At 43.3% G+C, this 21,663-nt stretch overlaps 3 protein-coding genes across 3 annotated transcripts in view; 1 reads left to right on the top strand and 2 right to left on the bottom strand.

The window, feature by feature from the left end:
- Positions 1–4,485, bottom strand: part of nbeal2 (neurobeachin-like 2) — a 37,344-nt gene extending 32,859 nt beyond the window's left edge. Inside the window, exon 1 of the mRNA XM_084703689.1 lies at positions 3,993–4,485. Coding sequence (XP_084559815.1) covers positions 3,993–4,043 — 51 coding nt within the window. The 5' untranslated portion in view covers positions 4,044–4,485. The remainder of the gene's footprint in view (positions 1–3,992) is intronic.
- A 1,356-nt stretch (positions 4,486–5,841) lies between these two features.
- On the top strand, positions 5,842–11,051 carry ccdc12 (coiled-coil domain containing 12). The gene is made up of 7 exons (XM_084703713.1): positions 5,842–6,111; positions 7,635–7,717; positions 9,410–9,489; positions 9,593–9,654; positions 9,738–9,772; positions 9,885–9,961; positions 10,450–11,051. Exons 1-7 carry the CDS (start codon positions 5,974–5,976, stop codon positions 10,527–10,529), a joined length of 555 nt encoding a protein of 184 aa, XP_084559839.1. The 5' UTR covers positions 5,842–5,973; the 3' UTR covers positions 10,530–11,051.
- LOC146300550 (kinesin-like protein KIFC3) lies at positions 10,950–21,631 on the bottom strand. The gene is made up of 20 exons (XM_084703724.1): positions 21,504–21,631; positions 21,079–21,261; positions 20,606–20,702; positions 20,248–20,411; positions 19,856–20,108; positions 17,054–17,226; positions 16,774–16,839; positions 16,356–16,493; positions 15,745–15,942; positions 15,439–15,612; positions 15,048–15,195; positions 14,769–14,899; positions 14,511–14,622; positions 14,237–14,418; positions 13,948–14,052; positions 13,698–13,828; positions 13,419–13,539; positions 13,039–13,168; positions 12,645–12,874; positions 10,950–12,220 (listed from the first exon to the last, which is right to left on the bottom strand). Exons 2-20 carry the CDS (start codon positions 21,181–21,183, stop codon positions 12,092–12,094), a joined length of 2,787 nt encoding a protein of 928 aa, XP_084559850.1. The 5' UTR covers positions 21,184–21,261; positions 21,504–21,631; the 3' UTR covers positions 10,950–12,091.
- Positions 21,632–21,663: the final 32 nt, after the last annotated feature.

The following is a 21,663-nucleotide window of genomic DNA, read 5'->3' as shown; positions in this document are numbered from 1 at the left end:
CACCTATGTCTTGTTTGGTTTTGTATTTAAGTCCCTGTTTTGTGTCCAGTCTTTGTCGGTTGTTGTATCTGTGTACATCTGTCTATGTGAGTATCCCCGCCATGTTCTTGTTTTGAAAGTAGTCTGTGCTATTGCCATCCTGCTTCTGTCTCCTCTGCACTTGGGTCTATCCCTCGTAAACTCACCCTGACATCTACATAGAGAATTCTCTATGGACAACATTAAACTCTGTGGACATTTAGGCTGAAGGAATTAATCAGTGATGGACTACTACTTTTATTAGTTATATTATTGTTCTTAAAGATTTGCTATTTTAATTATTACTTTTGTCACTTGTATTATTGTTTTTATTGATTTTATGCAAAGCACCTTGAGCTACAATTCTTGTATGAAATGTGCTATATAAATAAAGTCTTACTTACTTACTAAAGCTTTCATTTATTTTGTATGTGCCGTGGTTGTTAAAGCCTGGGTATACTGTACTCCAAACTTCAATCTTTTCTCTCAAATAACAGGTAGCCTTTAGCAAACTGATTAGTCAGTCTTCAATCTAGGATTTTAATGCATTTTTCCGAACAATCATGGCATGTTGGGTGCCAATCACAACCTTGTGTGTGTGGGTGGTGGTGTGTGTGTGTGTGTGTGTGTGGGGGGGGGGTTGGTATTTAGGTTGTTTGGAAATAAATGCAACTTTCCCCATCTGACAGGAGTTGACAAGTCCACAGTCTCTGTTTCAGCCATCAGATCCAAGTCTGACTGTACTGCCTGTGTCTATACTTGTCAGTAGTAAAAAAAAAAAAGATGTGCTGATCGCCTATAAAAATATTTCAGATAGGACAGACATGCAGTCCCACAGCATTTAAATCTCTTGTATATCTTCCTAACCATACACGTGATCTGAGAGCACTCGAGGCCAGGTGCAAAGGTTTAGCAACCTTGGGGTGTTATAAACATGAAGGTAGCCTACTGTGTTATAACTGCAAGTGCACTTAATTCAATTGTTGTTCAAAAGCCTGAGATGTAAATCCTTCTCCGAAAATATAACTATAAAACCTTCCTGGACGTGGCATAGATCCCAGAAGATGATGCTACGTGAGTCCTGAATCTGGGTGTGCTGAATTTCTTGCACAATCAGAGGAAGCACAGCTCCTCAATCACTGACATGCCAGAGCAAGTAGTGTTTTGATTCAAGATACACAGAAAGGCTCACAGACACGTGTGCTCACTCTGTGTACAATTTTACAGTTCATAGCTCTACAGAGAATATTCTCAAACGTTGACTGAATGTTTGCATGATGCAAGAGCAAGAATTTCCATCAACAAAATGCAAGGTTCAGGCTTTAGAGAGTAATGAGCTGTTCAAATGATGGGTGGATACCTAATGGGTGTGTTTCTCTTCAAGACTTGGACAAAGAGTTTATTTTTGCCCCTGTTCAGAGATGCAGGTTAGAGAACCAACTGACATTTGTTTCATTCATTTCACCTTTCTTATTGCTATGTCAACAGAGAACCATAGAAAACTGATAGTAGAAGTGAATAGAAGTGATACAAAGTTAACAACAACTGTCTAAATACAGAATACAAAACAGTATGTGGTTGTTATATGCAAAAAGGTTGATTATAGTCTAATTCACTGTGGATTTACCAATGCAAAAACGTTGTGGTGATGTATTATGTGGGTGATGTAGTGGGGGGGATTACAATATAAGTATATGAACAATTTATTAACAAATAACTGAGATTATCCAAGAGACTAAAAGACACGTGTTTAAATTTTGAGAAATACTGTTCAAACTAACTGGCCTTACCTGTTGTTAACAAAAGCTTTAAATGTCACATTTGAGTCAATAGGAGGGGCAGGTAATTGTTCAAGGAGGCAGTTCTAACTACACTGTCATCTTTTAAGACGGCTGCAGCTCATTGTGTTGAATGTTACATTAGGTAATTATCCTGTTGTGAAATCATCCTACAAAACACATCTGCAACGTTATTTTAAGACCACAAAGCCATTCCATTTACCTAAAGCCTATGTATGACCAGACTTAACACTTCAAATGAAGCTTTCCGGTTCCCTCCCCTTTACAATATAATCTTTATTACAGCATTGTGGGTAGGGCTGTTCATTTACAAGCCTTCCGATGCATGCAAAATTACTTACTACCGTATCATTGCAAACAACACAATATTGTCAAGCAGAGGCCTAGTACTGACTGCTGTGTCACTCAACAAAGGTTAACAAGGAGAGGAAGTGGCTTGATGACATCACACATGTCCTCCAAGGCAGATATCCAGATCAATAGGAAGTGGTCAGCCTCACAGACATGGTACACAGCTGTCATGACCAGATGCTAAGCAGGCACACCCTCACACAAGCCATGTAGTGATCTTAGCAGTAAAGAACTAGGACTAAAGATGCTACTGTGGCCTTTAAATGAATAAGGCTTTTACAAATATACCTTTTAGTCTTGGGGTTAGGTGATTTTTGTTGTTGTTGTTGTTATTACCACTGTAAGAATTCAACATGAATACACCTCAGTGCACCCAACTCGGCTGGCAACATGGTTAATTGTTGACTTTTATCAAAACAGAATAACCTTTATTCACCTTAGCTGGCATCCAGTAAAGGTGTTATCTGCTGAAAGAGTGCCTCGAAGTAGCCTAGTTCTGACTGGGCACAAGAAAAGTAATTTTCCTGGTAACTAAACAATCCTTAGTCTAGTATCAATACAACAACAAATGCCAAAACTTTTGAAGTACAAAAACCAATGCTTTGCCATTAAACTAGTCTCTTATAATTATGTTTTTGTGACTAACATGACCTTTTCCTGGATCCTAACACCAAGTCAGTGGACCAAACTGAAGGCAACAAAGGAGTACTGCTTCGCTGCATAGTGTTTGGTAAAACAGTCAGCAGAACAAGTAATTTGGCTTTGACCACAGTTCATTCTGATGCCTTTAAATAGCCTATGTAAAGGTATAGAAGACTGGGTCACAGACCATGGTTCTATCCACTGAAAGGTTTTAATCATGTCTAAATTAAAATGTTGGCCTAAGACTGGATTGTCCTTCAGGCATGAAGCAGATGGCAAAAATTATCAATGAAAAATTCATTTTTAATTCCCACACAATCTGTTGTATTTCGAAGAGGTCTGACAGGCACATATACAAAATTCAAAATAAATATTTTATCCAAAGAGCAGACAATTCATAGCCAAACAGGAATCAAATAAATTTCACCAGTAGTGTACTTCCCATTTCCATGGCCCCCTGCGATAGGAAACTCACACGGGAGGTAGGCTAAACTGCACTTTAAATAGCTGCAAATGTTTATTTCAAATGTATGCGAGTTGTGAGACCCCTATTTGGGATGCACAAATAGTTTTTCTGAGTAATGTAAACCACTAGAGTATAAGTAAATAACTATCACTCACTATTCTTCACACAAAAAAAGACTACGGTCCACTGCTTGAAACTAAAATAGAATTGAAATTGGATGAATATCCCTAGCACGCACAGGTGTAGAACTCTCTCGCTGGCATTAACTAAACAATTCTAAAATGAGCAAGAGACCAGTAGTCTTTATTCACGAATACGGAACAAATGTTTGTGCCAAGAAGTCGAAGGAAGATTCAGGAAGTAGCCAGACACCTGCCCGCACAGGTAAATAATTTGGAAATGAGTGTTGTTTACCATGGCAACCTCTTCCACTTCAATCGAGCATAATTTGTATAATGTAGGGTAGGCTACACTAGAACCTCCATTGAACAGTAGTTATGATACAAATTCGCTCGTGCAATTAAACGTTTGAATAGTCTGTCCTCTCATGTAAATAGGCTACTTCCTTGTCTTTCCGCGTAGATTCTGTCGGAAGTCTGAAAACGTACCAACATATTCACCCATATTTATAACTGACTGCATAATTTGGTGTTACAGTGTTACAGTAAGGCAGAAGACAACAATCACCAACAGGTGTCACATCTTTCCCCACTCACCTTGGTGTAATACAACATCCACAGCTCATACAATCTCTCTTTCGATGCCATTCTCCTCCGCGCTTAGAAGTGTGGTCCTTGATTTAAGTACAAAATGTAAAATTTTTACATTTCTGTCCGAGGTTTTTGTTGTTGTTTCCAAAAGTAAGGGCGCAACATGTTCGCGTGGAGCATCTTTATATTAAACAGTGACAGAATCCAACATGTGATCGTCGAAACAGAAGCTCTAAGAAAGTTCATATCCACATAGACAAGGGAAAGCATGGCATGCGTGCCTTAATCTGCGTAGAAATTATGAGCACAGCGAAAACAGATGCGAATCCAAAGGAACACCCATGTCCGCATTTAGACAGTATTATTCCAGTTACGGAGGACTTCCCACGGCACGACAGTAACGGGTGATCCGTTCAACTCTGTAAACTAACCGTAGTTACAATTGTTACAGGTGTGCCGATTGTATTTATCGTGCATTTAAATTCTGCAAAATGCACTTGCCCGGAATACAGAAACAAATCCCTTGACATAGTCCATAGGAGCGCACTGTACATTACAGGTAAATATTCTTAAAGACACATCCACCATTATTTGGTAAACGAGTAGTGGGCAAGGCAGACACTCCCTAAAGTGTAAGGCTACATCATTAATCTGTAAGAATGCCTCTAATAAATATGGTCCTCTAAAATGTTCAACATACAGTCTAGGCAGTTATACTTGAAACTTGATCTAATTACCTAAATTAAACTTATATCAAAGTCTCCCAATGGATCTGTCCTAGTTACTTAAATAATATAATTGGTTAATTTTTCCATTAAACAGTTAACATAGAAGATTGATTTGTGCTCAAATGTATTGCTCATGCACTGCTCACGTTGTCTTTTTGCATTTCTCCAGTGTAATCTCCCCCATCAATGCCATCAATCTGCCTTGACCTGTGTTCCAGACACATGTGAAGTGCACCAAAATGTGAACAGAACATGTGTTTAAACAATCTGGGTATTTTCTGGTGATATCTAAAGCTATCCAATTGCATTACAGCCATTCTTTTCATTTGAGTTAAATACCATCTATGCTTTCCAGGGTTTTTCAACACCTTTCTTTTTATAGCATTAGAGAGCTAAGCAGAATTAACACAAATTGTGACATCTCAGTAATTGAAATGAAATTTGTACACAATGTTCACTGGCCAAATTATTAAAGTTTGGAAAGTTCTGTTAAAAGCTGTGTTGTCAGAGATATCCATTGGAGGGCCGTGAGTTCATACCGTCTTTAGGTCGCTGCTGTGAAAATATGTCCCTCATGCTCTTTCTGTCCCTCTGTCGTTATGCCAGTAGGTAAACCTCCAATCTAAATGACAAGCAATGGATAGCATGACACACATTATTTAAGTTGCTGTAACAGAGACTATCGGTGTAAGGTTCTGGGTTTGTTCTTGTTCCTTATTCTTAATTGGACACAATTTTGTATTTTGTGTGGATGCATGGATAACACATGTCTGTTTTGTTGCAGGCCAAGCTCGGCTGGTCAATAGGAGGATGGCCAATGAGAACCTCCAGGCAGCTGTATTGCCATGGCAATGCCCTACATTCCACACCAGGACCTACCCAGTGTGTGGCCCACTGTGTGTTTGCTTCTGTGTATGACTGAGGGGCATTCACTCACGTGATTAATATTCACAGAGTTTGAATAGAATTATAACTGTTTTATGAATCTAAACATAAATGCATGGTGTATTTTATGCTGTGCGTTTTTATCATTTTACTTTATGAATGCTAGTAACTATCGTGTATCAATTGTGTAGAATAATATGCAAATCATGTATGCTGCAAAATATGTATATAAGCTCTGGATGGATTTCCAAATGTCAAATTTTATTATGTTATTAGAATCATTGCATGTTCGTTTTAATATATTAATTATCTGCATTAAGTCCTTGAATCGATGTTTTCCACAATTGCTTTAGACCATTCAGTACTATGAATCGATGGCTGATGTCGTCAAAAAAAAAAACCAACAGAGCAACGTGCTAGCTAGCAAGATGGAGCGATCTGTTGGATCACTACAGGAGCAAGCACTCAAAAGGAAAGAGCGGCTGAAAGCACTGAGAGGTCGACAACTTCAGGTTGTTAAGTCATTTTGTATTTTATTTCATACAGAGGGAATATACATTTGAATAAACTATTGTATTTTGGCTAGATACATGTAAATAACCAAATGCTAGCTGATGTTAGCTAGCTTCCTCACACGTCCTGAAAAGCTGAGAATGGTAGACTAACTATCAAATTATTATAATGTCTAGCTATGGCTGGATTAAAAGGTTGATGAAAATAATTAATTGTTTATTAACTGAATACGTGTTATGCCTATGCATTACCTCGTTTAAATTATCTTTATCTTTTGCTTGTATGTAGGCTATTTGCGCTTTCCCAAGCGGAAAGGTTCTATTACATATTAGTTAGCTATAGCTAACGTTGTTAGCTGGCTAGGCTATTCTAGAACTTCCATGTCCCGCTCATAAATTTGATCTTTCCAATATTAATATTAAATATCCTTTTGTAGTTGAACCATATTACGAACTCAATTAAGTTCGTATACGTGACACTTGACTAAGTGAGGAAGCATCACTCTTACTGAGAGTTCATGGATAACGATAAGGGAAGATTTATACCCAGGCTCTTCCTTCACGTGTATTTTACCTCAGTCTGTGTTTCACACCGAGGAGGACAGATAAGCTGAGGTACTAGTGGTTTGTTTGGTATCCGTGCCACTGACCAGGACTGTTTCAGTAGAAAAGTCGTAGGGGCCCGTGATTTGAAGGCTTCAGGCAAATCATAACTTAAACAATACAATGGTTGTCTCTAGAACGTTGAATGAAACCAAATGTTAGCCTGTCTGTAGTGAGTGCATCCAGTCAGCATCCAGGTCAGAAATTCGGAATTAAAACCAATTGGCTTGCTGTATTTTGAATGTCCTTAACAATAGATTGTGTGTAATGGCCTTTTGCAGGAAATATTGTTCCAGCCAGGGGCAGGTCACCGTTTTGGCAGTTTAACCTCGATTTTTGAATGTGCTCCTTGGCTGGGATTGGAGGGAGCTATTTTGATAAATGGCTGTTGACATTCCAGAACCATTGGATGCTTTTCCTGGGGTACTGTAGCCTACTTGAAGAATGAGTCAGTCGCTGAATTGTTCTAGCAGGTGGCCGGAAACCTTTTCAGGAAAACATTGGGTGTGGAGGGGTTCTGAGTCCTTGGTTGTAGTATCTAACTTGAACAGTCTAGGTTTTCCAACATTCTCAGATTTGTCATCCATCTCCAAAATACAATGCCAAAAAATTGTGTTGATTATATTTGTGATTTTTTTTGTACTGCAACATTTGGTTCACTACTGTTGAGACCTTGAGATGAACATGTTCCGAATGTAAATATTGTTCTTTGAATGCCAAATGACCAAATAACCAGTCACCCTCAAAGTGATGTGTTGTGGCTGTTTGCCTATTCAAACTACAGCCTTACTAGATTTGGACTATTGTTTGTTATGGTTTAGTTCTCATTGCTGTATGTGAATTGATGTATCTCTGTGAAGCAGCCTGAGGGAGGCAAAAAATGGCAAGTCAGTAACGACCCATTTGTTGTCACCCGACAGGGAAGAGACCAAGAGCAAGAGGATGGAGAGCCAGAGAGGAAAAGAGCCCTGGAGGCTGAGGCTGAGGCTGAGGAGCGACACAGGTCGGTTCATCATAACAGACACCTTCAAACAAAGTAGACTTATATAGACTGATGGCATGCTTTCAAAATATCTGATGACTGTGAGATTTGAATACAACAAACGCAGATGTTTACAGTTTCAGTAAGTAGTCAGTAAATATGATTCTATCTGCTCTCCTTTGCATGTTCAAGTGACAAAATCATGTAGCAGATGATATACTCTCTGTCTATCTGAACGCCGTCTCTTGGAAACAAACCTGAATTCCCAGTGGCAAGTCTCACTGCTGTGTTTACTTTTGCTTGGATCAGGTCCCTGTGCTAATAGCTGCACAAATATCCAGTAGCTTATTGAGGGCTTTATTTCAGGCAGCAGGAAGGGACAGCCATACCTCTCCTGCAGGACCCTTGTTCCATTGTTTATGTTTAATGATTGTTCACTGTGTTCACCGGCACTTACTCACACAGGGCTTAGAGAGCACTGGCTTTGGCCTGGCTGTTGCTTTTGTAGATCAAACACCGAAATTGTATTTCTAAAGTGAATGGATTATATAGTTGGATGTTTCATACTGATACTAGTTGGAGGCAATTTTTAAGATGGATTTTATTTAGGCGTAACTGTAGCAGTAGTGCAACAGCCTATCTTGTGACCAGTCACGCAGTATTAAAATTGCATGGGAGATCAGATTGCCAAAACAAAAGTATCAAAGGACAAGATGGTTGCAAGTCGGAAGACGGCAACCCTTTAAAGTGACTGTTTGCATTATCAAGATGAGAAGACTATTTGAACTCTGTTCTGCGTTCTACTACCCACTAACAAGTCCATGGAAAGTAGGTTAATGTGAGTTGAGATCTGCCAGCCCATGAGGCATCCAAGACCGCTATTTAGTTGTGAAGAGATTTCTTATGTGAGAGACATTTTCTAACATAAGCAATGTTAATTAGACATTTATTCATTTCTCTTGTATAAGTCAGAGAGAAAAAAAGAACAATAGAGAGAAGGGGGAGAGAGTGAGCTTTGACTTCCCTGGGCACTGGTAGTGTGTGACGTATGGAACATTCCAGAACAACATCCATACAAGGCAGTAGCCTGTCTCGTTGGCTTGGGTGCCATGATGGATGCATTCTGAACCTTCTCTCTTAAACTCACCCATCACAACCCTGATCAGCCCTCACTGTCCCAGGAATCTCTAAGCAAGCAAAGTCCTCCCTCAACTATACACTGAGGGTACATATAACCCTCAATGCACTGTCTCAACACCCCTCCGACATCAAGCAAGCTCGCTGAGCATTTCACCATGAGGAGCCCTGATGAAAGATAACATCATTCAACCCATAGAGAAATTCCTCAGCTGCTGGCTAGCAGTTTTCCTCAAGCCGTGCCCATGCAGCAGGTGGAGAACATGTTAATTAGATGCCTTCCCGAGGAATAAAGGGGGTCCTTATCCCCGGAGCTGACAAACATTCCCTAGAAACAAGATGTGCAGCTGTGAGGGCTTTGCACATGGGTCTCCTGAGTCTCTGGAGTAACCACACTGCCATCTTCTGGTGCATCAGTGTTGCGTGCGAGTGTAGGCAGCACTGTGTATCTATTATATTTGTCTCATTGAAAATGTAGACGGAACAAAAATGCAAATCCATGAACTTTGTTCTGTTCTTAATGGCGATGTGACAACAGAAGTGTGCCGCTCTTAAGCTTCCTCCCTCCATCTTTAGAGAGCTGAAGCTGAGGAACTACACCCCTGCTGACGAGGAGTTGAAGGAGAGGCAGGTGCCCAAAGCCAAGCCTGCATCAGGTGAGGAAGAGCAGGATGATGTAAACCAGCCCAGATACACTGTAAATCTCGGTGCCAATGACTAATTGGGCGTATTTCACCGTTTCTTGTCTTGTTTTTTCAGTGGAGGATAAAGTCAAGGATCAGTTAGAAGCCGCCAACCCCGAGCCTGTCATTGAAGAAGTGGTAAATATTATTCTTGTTATTGGTCTTGGGAGTCTGTGTTATGACCGTAAAGTAAACATGAAAGTATTCTTATCTGTTCCCAGGACTTGGCCAACCTCGCACCGAGGAAACCTGACTGGTAGGTCTTTTGGGAGTGATGTGTCATTGCTGTTATTGCAATCATCTATTAAAAACAAACGTCAATTTCCTGTCACCTTGTTAACGATCAAACGTTGTAATTTGAATTGAAGGGATTTAAAGAGAGATGTCGCGAAGAAGCTGGAGAAGCTTGAGAAGAGAACACAGAAGGCCATCGCTGAACTTATCCGTGAGTTGCTGTAAACAACCTGACAGAATGATAAGCTACCCATTAGGTCACCTCATTGTGACACCATCCTGGATGTTGGTACATTTCAATACTTCCTCATGCAACACATTCTTTAGTGGCATCCTTAACTGTGGTGTGTTCTGCGATCATACAAGTCTGGTCAGTGTGAGCTTATACTGTATGTATTGGGGTAATTGCTCTGTGGTTTCCCGACCCCAAGGAGATATGTTGTCACTCGATAATATCACTGTGGTTCCTTTAGTCATGTGTGATCTACATTCCCAAAATAGATCTGGCTTTGCCCAACACATTCCATCAAAAAGCTTAAGGCCTAATCTTCAGTCTGGTTTAGCTGCGCAAATCTGCTAAACCCTTTTGTTATCGTGCTGTATGTACGACCTGTAGCTACACACTTTGGGAGTGCCTAAAAGGACAGTGGGACTGTGAGGGATTGTAATTGAGCAGTTGTCAATTGTTTGTGCGTCCAGGTGACCGTCTGCGAGGCAGCGAGGAGGAGCTTGCTGCAGTCGTGGGAGCCGTAGGTTTGACGAAGGGAGACTCTGACTGAGCCCAGGAGGAGAGAGGAGGAGCTCAGCTCCACGCTGACCCCCTGCAGCTGGCTCCACCCAAAGGGGCCAAACAACATAAAACAACTTCAGTTTTATGGGTAGAGACTTTGGGGCACAGTAGCTACAGTATGATAGCTACTGACGCAGAGTTCAATTCCATGTTTTCAATTGAGGGTCATCTTTTCTTGGCAACAGCTATTTGAGAGCCAGACCTGCATCAATGTCATGTGACGTAAGGGCTATTTATGTACAATCAATGATGCATTGTGTAAGCAGGTGTGGAAATGTATGTCTTTATGGTCATAATGTTTTATGAAATTATCCAGTAATTTTTTTTTTTTTTTTTTGGATGTTACCTGTAACTATTTCCTTCAAAAAGGCTGTTTAGAGGCTGTTGTAGAGACTTTTCAAAACATACACAAGTTTGTACTCCAGATTTATTCCGAAAATCATCTGTAAATGCAATTCTTACTCAACCATATCTTAAAGTGACACCAGTCCACGTTTATTAATTTCTGCAACATGAATTACTTGCCATCTTTTGAATCCAGAGCTGCCTAATAAATAGAGGTACATAGAGAGAGAGAACAGATCACAGCTAAGCAGGTTTTGGCATAATTCTTGACCAGTGGTACTGTCTATTTACTGATAAGCACCTCATTCAGTCTGATAAGCACGCACTTCACAATAAAGTGCTTCCCTTGTCCTTTCAATAGACCTAAACGTTCCCTGTTTAGGAAGATATTGCACATGTGGGCATGCTGTGGGCATTACTGTACCGTCACAGAACAATCTAATTTACCCAGCCTACTCCCCTCATCTCATGGAAAGCCAGTTAACAGGCCTACAATGGAGCATTTGATAATACTGCTGTTCTCAACTTCCACGAAAAAACGACACATCAAAGCTCAAACGACAATGTGATTAAAGTCCCACTGAAACTACACGTCCGCCCCTTCTCCACTACTAACACTCAAAATCTCCTAAACACTACCATTTGAAATACAGCTGAGTATATTAGAATCAAAGCTCACGCAATACATATAGTTGTAGCTGGATAATTAATACTGCTATAATTGCACAATGAAAGTGATTACTGTGGCATGTATCTTATGCCAAACCTATTATGAAGCAGCTTTAAGCATAGTGATGTTCAGTGGAGTCTCAGTCAAAAAACCCTGGGCTTCAACAATGTAGACATGGGCAACAGCATTTCTTGTGGGAAGAATCAAATGTAGCCACTGGTGAGTCGGAAGTTGTCTTGGTACTCGGAGTGTTGTGTACACAGATGAACACTGCAGCAGGCGGATCAGCCGATGGTCAAAGAGATGGAGCTTTCTACCACTTGATGGTTTTAATCCCAACTATCCACTTTGAAATGGCAATCCTGATGTTATGGAGACCTTCAAAGCATTAGCCCTTTTGCAGGATTGTTTTTTATAAGAGCTGATAGCTGTGACCATGACTGAAAGAGATGAGTGCCTCTGGGGAGGCTTCTGTCAGTTTTTTGGCGGGACTCCCTGGGTTTCCTAGGGATCCATGGGAACAGGAAGTGGGTGATTTAGGAGTCACAATGGCCTCCTCCGGCCTCAATCTTTCGCGCTGCCGGCCCCAACTCCACCTTACACACTCTCTGGGCAAACTTCAGGGAGCACAGCGTCTCTCCCACGTTACTATCCAGAGCAGACACCTGTAAACAAACAGAGTCAACTGACACGTCCAGATACAATCTCAAATAGTTATACATCCAAATCTTAAAAAGCGGTCAGGTCTTAAAGAATAGAATAGAACATACTTTATTTATCCACACAGGAAAATGAGAGTATCCACAACACAACAATTCCATATTATGAACAATAAAATGCATACACAAGAGAGTTAAATTGCACACAGCCTAGTTCTAATTGAATTGAAGACAACAATTTAATTCAACAGTCCCAACAGCTTAATGGCTCTTGACCCTAATGGCTGTTGGGACAAAGGATCTCCTAAACTTCTCAGTCCTGCAGTGCAGCAATATAAGTTATTCATTATAACTGCTCCTCTGTCCAGCCAGAGTCATAAAACAATGTTTCAAATGGCATTTCTCGAGCTAAAGTTTGAGTGCACCATACCTGTACTACCATGGCTGTTTTGTTGCCTTTTCCCAGGGAGTCCTGCAGCAAGTAGGTAAGGCGGGAGTTCCTGAAGGGGATGTGTGTTTGCCGCCCCCTCAGGGCCTGGATCACGTCCCCCAGAGCCAGCAAGGAGCGGTTGATATTCTGGGCCTCCTTCAGCCTCTCACCCTCCGCCCCAGACTTCCACACCCGCTCAGAACCAGCCAGGTCAACCAGGTTTAGCTTGCCTGAAGACAACACAGGATGAACGGACGTTGAGCCCCAAATCCCTTTTATATATTACTGAATTCCCAATCGCTCGAGGAAACTTTTCAGTGTAGCAATATAGGGATGTAGATGTATTTGTATGTGGTGGGACTGCATAGGTTTAAGTGATTGTCCGCTAGCTGACCTGTGGTCTTTGCCCCGGTGGCCAGGTCTGTGCCCAGAACTGAGATGCACAATAGGGCGTGAGAACGGGAACTGTGCTGGTTCATCTGGGTGCCGAAGGTGATCCGGTTACGACGGGCCATCGCTAAAATCTGCAAAACATGAGTCCCATGTGGAATAATGGGCACAGACTGCGCCACTAATATGTGTTTTGTGTAGGTAAATTTTCCTTGTGACAAAAATACTGCATTTCTTGAACTACGGTTCTATGAGATCTATAGCTAGTCGCACTGCAGATTCCTGGACGGAGAATGTGAGACTCAGGGTTGATGCTGCAACGGTTTCTATTGATTATAGACAGGGATATCATAGATCGGATTATAGATATAATCCATCTCTCACCTTCTTGATGTGCTGGAAGCTCTTGACCTCAATGACTCTGAGGCCAGGGACATGCAGCTGCCCGGTTCCATCAGGGTTGATCTTGATGTCTAGCTTCTCTCCATCTTTACTGAGAAGGTCTCTGTGGACCAGACATGCACAAGAGGGGCGTTTATTTCACATTTCTATTCTAATTGAGGACATTACCATGGCTTCAGCTGTACTAGTATCCACTGTCACATCGTAATGCTCACTACTTTTCCAGGAACCACTAGAACAGGTGAGTCTAGAGAGCAGTACCTGAGGACCTCGTTGTAGATCTCCACAGAGCTGACACTGACAGCGTACGTCCACATGTCCTTCCTGTCTTCGATCTCACTGAACAGGTGCTTCAGGGCTCGCTGGTTGATGCCTGGGTTCTCCACACTTCCCTGGAAACAAAGGTTTGTCCGTTAGAATTATTTTTGTCAGTTTATCACTTGGTTGATTTCTAACTAGATGTGTGGTATCTCGTCAAGTGGTACAACACCGGCTGACAAAACAAACATACCTCCATGGTGTAGGTCTTCCCGGACCCAGTTTGCCCATAGGCGAAGATGCAGACATGATATCCATCTATGCATGATGTGACAAGAGGCTCAATCTCCTGAAACACCTGGGGCAAAGTAAAAAGAAAAAGAGTTGGTAAGTTGAAAAACAGTTGGTGAAAAGTCTAGCTACTGCTGTGTAAATCATTTCTGTGGCCCATTTAACCTCTCTGGTGTCCTGGTAGCATATACATATGACAGCACTAGGATGTTTGCTGGAGGTCAGGGTGTCTGTGCCTCTGTTTTCAGTACCTCTTCCTGAGTAGCCTGAGGGTGGAAGACTTTGTCCAGTTCAAAGATCCGGCCCTTTCCTTTGTTCATCACCGTTAGCGCTGACTCATTGAGGGGGTCTGTGGTCACCACAACTGACTGGCCCTCCTCATGCTGGTCCTCCTTCAACACTGGCTTCACACGACACAGCACACGGATGTTGCCTGGAAACAGGAAGTACACATGATGAATTGGTTCATAAAGATAACATTCGTTTGGAGTACTAGAGAGGATCCTCTTCTGCATCCCATCATACCTTTGAGCTCTACCAGCTGCTCGTGGTACTTCCTGCGTAGGGCCACCTCCTTCCTGTACTTTTCCAGAAGGTCTTTGTTTGCTTCAGACATTTCACTCATAGCAGCTGAGATCTATGATGGAGACAGGCCAGGAACATGGTTGCATCTCCCATTTATCTAGCAGCATCCCCTTTAGCACACAGTTGGCATTGCAGAATTGGCACTGACAATGACAATAACACACAGTACAGGCATCATGCAAACACAGACCACCTCACCTGTTTCTTGGCGTCGGTGATGGCCGCTCCGTAGAAATCAGAGAAGTTGCGGACCTGGCTCCTGAGGCTGGCGTAATCTGTCTTCATGGTGCGCAGGGTTGGAGGGAGCGCTGTGAGGCGCTCCTGCAGACCTGCAGGCCACACACAACAGACACACCATGGTGTGAATTAACATCCAGCCATCAGACCAAATACAGAACATGGAGTGAGCTTGTCACACCATTTTATGTCAGTTTAGGTTTGACAACTTTGTGTCCTTTTTTATTTGATGGGACTCACTGAAAAACTGCTCCTGGAGGCTCTGGAAGTGTTCTGCTGAGCAGTTGGCTGCTGCTTTCACCGCCTCCTCCTTCTTCTCCTCCAGGTGACCAATCTCCTTCAGCAGCTCCTCACGGAGTTTACTGATCTCTCTCTCGTAGGCGGCAATCTGAAATGAAAGACAAATTGATTTGATTTTACATTTCTTATTTACATTTTACAACTTATCTAAGATGGAATTCCAGCAAAAGGTTGTATAGTCATATATACATATATTTTTTTATATATATTTTCTTTTCTTTTGTATTTCAATATTGCGTATTTTGTGAGCAACCAGTTTTTTTCCAATTTTGTTTTATCTTGCTGCAAATTTCTTCTACTACTAATAGTGTACAGTGGATCTGAACTCTACCTTGTGTTGCAGATTACAGCTGTATTCATCTGATTTCCTGATGTGCTCTTCCAGCTGTTTGCACCGCTCGTTCTGATTGGACAACTTCTCTGACAGCAGGTCGTTCTTCTCTCTGGCCTCGGCCAACTGCCTCAGCGTGGAAGGAGACTCCACCTCCACTGTCTGAGTGACATACTGGAGGAGAGAGAATAGTTGGGGATCACCTTAAATGTTTGCCCCACATCTACCTTCCATCCCAACATCTGAAGCGCGATGATTCCTTCAGATTTCCGTTTCAAGTAGGATGCTTTTGCAGAAGTTCCCTACCTTGACTAGTGGCTCCCTGCCCCTCTCCTTATCCAGCTCCAGTTGAAGCTCCCTCACTCTCTCCTCTCGTCTCCTCAGCTCCTCTCCTTTCCTCCACTCGCTCTGCTCGCTCTGACGCTCCAGGTGCGACAACTGCTCGGCGCGCTGTTGGAGGGAACTCTCAAGCTGCTGTACCCGGCTCCGCAAGTTCTCATTCTCCTACGAGGGGGTGGGCGGGGGGAGAAGTAAGGTGTCAGAAATCCAAAAGAAAGCATGAGATGATAAAGAGTGTATAATGACACACAGAGTACAGTACAGTGATATTGTCTGTATGAACCACCATGAGGGCAGTTTGTTTTAGAGCCAGCAGTCCATAACACATCCAGTGCATTAATTATACATACTCATGTCTCATAGCAAAGTTATGGTGTGATCAGACTGCATTCCATTTGTAGAGAACAACAGGAAACAGGAAAGGTGCAGTGCAGCACCTCCTTAATCTGTCTATGCTGTACCTCGTGAACTATGTAGCTGACTCCACCGCAGCATAGATGATCATTTACATTTGCGGTACACATACTCATTTGACATGCGTTTCAGTCCAATGACGGTGCTGCTACGGTACGTCTCACCTTGATGAGCACGGAGCTGGACTGGGAGGGGATGACGGACAGCTGCTGCAGGATCCCCTGGGTGACACTCAGGCTCTGCTTCAGACTCTCGTTCTCCGCAGACAGACAGACCACACGCTTCTCAGAATCTGTGGCCCCCTGGGGAGGAAAAAAAAACCTAACACTCAGTTCTGGTATGAATGCATCAGCATTTAAGTCATCAATTTGTCAGCGCCTCTTCTCTGTAGTATCTGTTCTTGGTTAGGTAAGGGATTTCCCTCCAGGGTTAATGGTGAAGACAGATCGTGTGCTGACACCTCACAGATATTTCTGCTCCATATCACTCCATCTATAGATGAGAATGCTGCTGTGAAACTGCTTTGTAGGAGCTGTGCTGATGATGACAAATGAGTCACATGGTCCCACACACAATGCTTACAGAGTCAGTTTTCAGTCTGGACAGTTCCTCCTCACGTTCCTCGATGCAGCTCTTCAGCTCATCAATCTGTGGAAGACAGGGGAGGTCACAACGTGGTGTATGTATGTTTGTGCATGTACATGTATGTGTACGCATGTATATGTAGGTGTCTATGGGTATGTACGCATGTGTAAGTGCTTAGGTGTCGTTTATGATCATTGACTTATGCACTTTTTGTAAAGCTCTCTCTTGGAAGTCGCTTTGGATAAAAGCGTCTGCTAAATGAATACATCCACAGCACCTGCTGCTGGAAGGCCAGTACGCGTGAGTGCCGGTCCTGTTCCCTCTGCTCCAGCTGGGAGTGCAGCAGTCGTAGCTCCCCTCTCAGCTTGCTTTTCTCCCCCTGGAGGCCGTACAGAGACTCCACCAGCCTGTGAAGGCCTGCAGGGGCCCCCGGGGACGTGCTGCACTCACCTGGGGACGAACACGCAGGAACTGAGATGATGATTTTAGGCATTTTTCCTGCTTTAGTTGATCGATTTGAAGTGAAGTAAGATAGTAAAAGCAAGGAAGAGAAATAAAAGGGACACATACATTTGAACCCAGGCCACTGCAGTAAGGCCTCATCCTACAGGGTACGCACACTTATCTGGGGAGCTACTGCGGCACCCCTACCGTGTCTTTTCATTTGTCCTGCATCCCAACTTGTTTTCTTACCAGGTTACCCCACTTTCCAAATGGAGCTGTGGGTCAGCTTAAACAGTATCAACTGCCCTATTTACTAAATATAACCGTAGATGGAATCATGTGCTGTGCTTGAATAGGTAAATATTTATGAGAGGCATCCATTGTGCATGGGATACGTTACACAAGTGTGCGTGCAGAGTGTCCATACAATATAGCATAGGATTCAAGATCACGTTATGGTTGTGTTATTTCCACTTTCCAATTGGGAGAACATCCAGTTCTCACGCATGGCATCTACCATTTTAATGAACCAGGCAAAAGCAAAGGATTCATGCCAGCAAGCAAAGACTCATAAAACCTTCCTCACTTCAGCAGAACCCAAATAAGACCATAGCTGCACTTTGTGCTCAGTCGCTTTTTAATCAGTTTCTTCCCCTGAATGATTTATTATGCTCTGTCAGGGTTGTTTTTCTTGCCTGAGCATTACACTAATTACAAAGGCAGCTTTGGGTCACTCTTCCAGAGCAGCAGACAGGGACTGGTGAGGAGGAAGTAGAGAGGAGGTGTGTGTGTGTGTGTGTGTGTGGGGGGGGGGCGGGAACCGAGGCTGAGGAGATAGGGGAACTGGGATAACCCTGATATTTACTCAAAAACATTCAGCACTTTTTTTTTCCATCAAAATCTGAGAACCCGAGGAAACTTTCCATTCTAAATATTTTAACTGAACTGATTTTTTCTCTCAAAACTAGACATCTTAACTCAGTTTGCACAGTATGTGTTGTACAGTGTGGGTGAACAAAGCTCTAAGTTAGAACATAGGCTTTATTGACTCTTAATGCAGCATGGTATTCAGTGCTTGCCATTAGGCTCGTCATTGAGTGGATAATCCAATTCTCCTTTTCACAGAACAAACGCAATTCAACAGGTGCCGAGAAGAAACCATTAACAACGGAACAATACAAACACAAGAGCGCTGGAACAATGCAGCACCTTGATAGCAGCCGAGTGGCCCAGCGATCAAACATCCGGTCCTCCACAACACTAGGAAGTGGTCCCCTCTGGCTATTTTTAGCTTCACACAGGGACACGTGGCGGTTGGCATGTGCCAAGGACTGAAAGTGCATGTGCTGTGGGAAGAAAAGGAGCACTTACATAGATGTTTTATTGATGTCCAAAAGAGACAGAGTCACTGGCCAAGTGCCACAGACTCTCACCCACCACATATCTTCAATCCGAAAGGTAAGGGAAGGCGTACATGTGGACGGAAGCACTTAGAGAGCCACATGTAATACTGCTTACTACCTCGTTTGGGTGGGCTAACTGACACATTTCTCGGGGGCAACATGACAGTGAGCTGCAACAGACAAGTCTGGCTCCTATGTGTCAAGCCACACTGTCATCCCACGGTCACACACACACACACACGTGCGCGGGCACACACTACACACAGGCGGTAGTAGGAGAGTCGGGTAGGTTGAGGCCTGTCCATAGTACATCTGGTCAAATCCTCTATTTAACAGATAGCAGATCCCTCCATGACTCTGAGGTCAGTACCAGCTGGGCTGCCAAAAATGGTCCTCTGAAGTCATTCTTAATTTCAGCTTGATTCACACCAAGGACACCCAAAATCAAATCAACAAGCACTGTTGCGGCTTTCATCCTTTTAAAGTTCAAAAGGGTCCTTCATCATATCACCTTCATCGTATCTGAGTCTTGATTTTCCAAACTGGCAGCCACAGTCTGATTTAAAACAGACACATTTTTGGTTGTCTATGAATCATCCCTCCGATTCTCAACAACAATTGAAAGGTCCTTGAATTTATATAACAGAAACGCCTTCAGAAATGACTTGCACAGTCACTGATGTAAATGTAGTGATGCGAAACCTTAGAAACACAGTACCATGATGTAACACAAAAGGCAGCACTAAAATAAATAGTTAATAATATCAAAGTACTCAAAGAGCAGCTGTGTTTACTCAGCGTTCTGCCTTTCTCCCAGACTCTCCCCCCTGCCTCTGACCCCATTTATAACATGTATCAATAAATCTGAATGCAGTTACACCCTCCTGCCAATTACTTCTCTTCCTTTTTTCACACCTCCTTCGCCACCTCTTTTTCATCTTCTTCGAGTACTTCTTTTCCTTTTTTCTGCCTTCCACCTCTCACCCCTCCCTCTCCATTTAGCCTCCATCCTTGATTGAAAAGTGAGCCCCTCCTTCCCCCATCTCACACCTCTCTCACACCATCTTCTCTATCCTCCCTTCCTTACTTTCACCCTCCCTCTTTTGTTCCCTTCACCTTCTAATCTCTTCATCTTGCCTTCCCTCCCCCAACCATTCCTCCTCTCCTCTCCCTCCTCCTCTCAATCTCTCCCCCCGGCCCTCCCCACCCCCACCTCTCAAACTGTCCCTCACCCTCGCTTGCTGGGCTCGGACTCTGTTGCTGGGTGAGGACTTCCTCCAAGCTGTTGATGACGCTGTTCTTGTCTCGGAGGCGCTGGCGGTAGGAGGCCCGCAGGGCCTTCATCTGGCGCCGGTGCTGGGCCCGATGCCTCTTCAACTGGACTCGGTACTGGTCGGCCTGCTGCTGCAGCTGCTGGAGGTGGGAGTACTGCTCCAGAAAACTCAGCAAGTGGGACATGACTGCCACCAGGGGAGACTCTGGCAACTGGGGAAGATAAATGTGGCTTTAAACACACAGTGCTCCATTAGGGGAAAGGCAAGAGGCTGCTCAGTATGATAATTTATTCTGTTTTTCACACAAGTTCGCAAGGTGCAGATTTCCCAAGAATAGGCACCAGCGGTACCTTTCCTGTTGTCTCAAGCTGAACTTGGGAAGCCCTCCTCTTCTCCGCCTCCTGCTTGAAGGACAGGAAAGCGGCGAGAGGGGTGCATGCTGGGATATCTGGGATGTCACCGCCACCATCGTCATCATCACTTGGGGATAGGCCGTCACTTTCACTGCTACTACCTGGGGGATAAAAGATAAGTGTGTCTACGAGTCATGAATTTAAACAGTTGATAATTAAGCAGGCTGTCTATAAAACTATTAGTTAATGACATATTGTTAACATTAACATTTTATATCTGTCATGAGAATATCTAACCATGGGAGAGACAACTTCGCTTGTTCTATTTATAAACATTGTAAAAAAAAAAACTCACTTGAGTCACTCAACCGGGCACATTCCCTTTTTTTCTTCCTGGGGGTGTGGCCAGTTCTCCTCCTGCTCCCTGTTTCCATGGAAACATGTCTTGGCCCCTGATCATAGCAACAGACATCCCATTGACAGGAGTAAGCAGAAACAGTGATAAATGTACAAACATTTAGAACACAGAGAACACAAACATTCACACTGCCAGCATGCAAAAATATTACAAAGACTGACAAGGAACTTCAGTATCCTCGATAACAAAATCTGCCTGCTGAATATGCATGACAATAACAGGGACAAAGCGTTCAGGTAGATGCATTTTCAAGCCCCAGCATGAGATCACTTTGGATATATTTCCAGAGACAAACACACTGCAGTCACGAGACTGGGGGTGAAAACTGGGGTGCAAACTGCCGTCAGTGTTCTCTTGATGACGAGACAAAGGAACCCAGCAGGGCTTCAGCATGCTGTGGCTAGACACACCTTAGAGGCAGCTCCACACGCCCCTTCCTCAGCTCCCTCCTCCTCCTCCTCCTTCTTGAAGACGGTGTAGAAGATGTAGACTAACAGGGAGTAAAAGGCATACATCTCCACCCAGTCCGGGGGGGCCACTGAAACAGTGACAGCCCAGCTCAGCAGTCACACTGTCCAGCTCCTTTCCTCAGGCTGCAGGGGAAAGAAGCACAATAGAAGAATGACAAATCGTTTTCTCTTTACATCCCATTTTCTCCTCTGCGACTGTTATATTGATGCTCATGCCAGTGTGATTTAGCAACAGATTTAGCATGACTAATGACATACGACTGGTTACACTTGATCTTTGCTGAGGTCAACCTCCAATTAATTTTCTACTTCAACTGACCTAGTGCATCACGTTATGAAGACGCTTATTTTCTGCTTGTCCTTACTTAGCATTGGTCTTCATTTCTTCCGTGATGTCATCCCCATATTCCTACATCCTGGATTCCTCTGACATTCCGCATCTGTCTAAGCTGTCAATGACGAAGCCCCCCCGCGTTACCCCTCCGCTCTCAGCTGCAGCATCCTAGCACTGTGCTGCTCCTGTGT

Source organism: Hypomesus nipponensis, chromosome 2 (assembly GCF_054491055.1).
Source record: "Hypomesus nipponensis isolate SF chromosome 2, ASM5449105v1, whole genome shotgun sequence".
Taxonomy (NCBI): domain Eukaryota; kingdom Metazoa; phylum Chordata; class Actinopteri; order Osmeriformes; family Osmeridae; genus Hypomesus; species Hypomesus nipponensis.
The sequence above is the reverse complement of the archived record's forward strand: the minus strand, read 5'-3'. Positions and strand labels throughout refer to the sequence as shown.

Coding starts and splice junctions, on each gene's coding strand:
- ccdc12 (XM_084703713.1), top strand. CDS start 5,974: ATGGCTGATGTCGTCAAAAAAAAAAACCAACAGAGCAACGTGCTAGCT. Junction 9,655..9,737: donor AGCCTGTCATTGAAGAAGTG/GTAAATATTATT, acceptor ATCTGTTCCCAG/GACTTGGCCAACCTCGCACC. Junction 9,962..10,449: donor GGCCATCGCTGAACTTATCC/GTGAGTTGCTGT, acceptor TTGTGCGTCCAG/GTGACCGTCTGCGAGGCAGC.
- LOC146300550 (XM_084703724.1), bottom strand. CDS start 21,183: ATGTATGCCTTTTACTCCCTGTTAGTCTACATCTTCTACACCGTCTTC. Junction 20,412..20,605: donor TGCCCGGTTGAGTGACTCAA/GTGAGTTTTTTT, acceptor TTTATCCCCCAG/GTAGTAGCAGTGAAAGTGAC. Junction 14,419..14,510: donor GCAGCTGGTAGAGCTCAAAG/GTATGATGGGAT, acceptor TCCTGTTTCCAG/GCAACATCCGTGTGCTGTGT.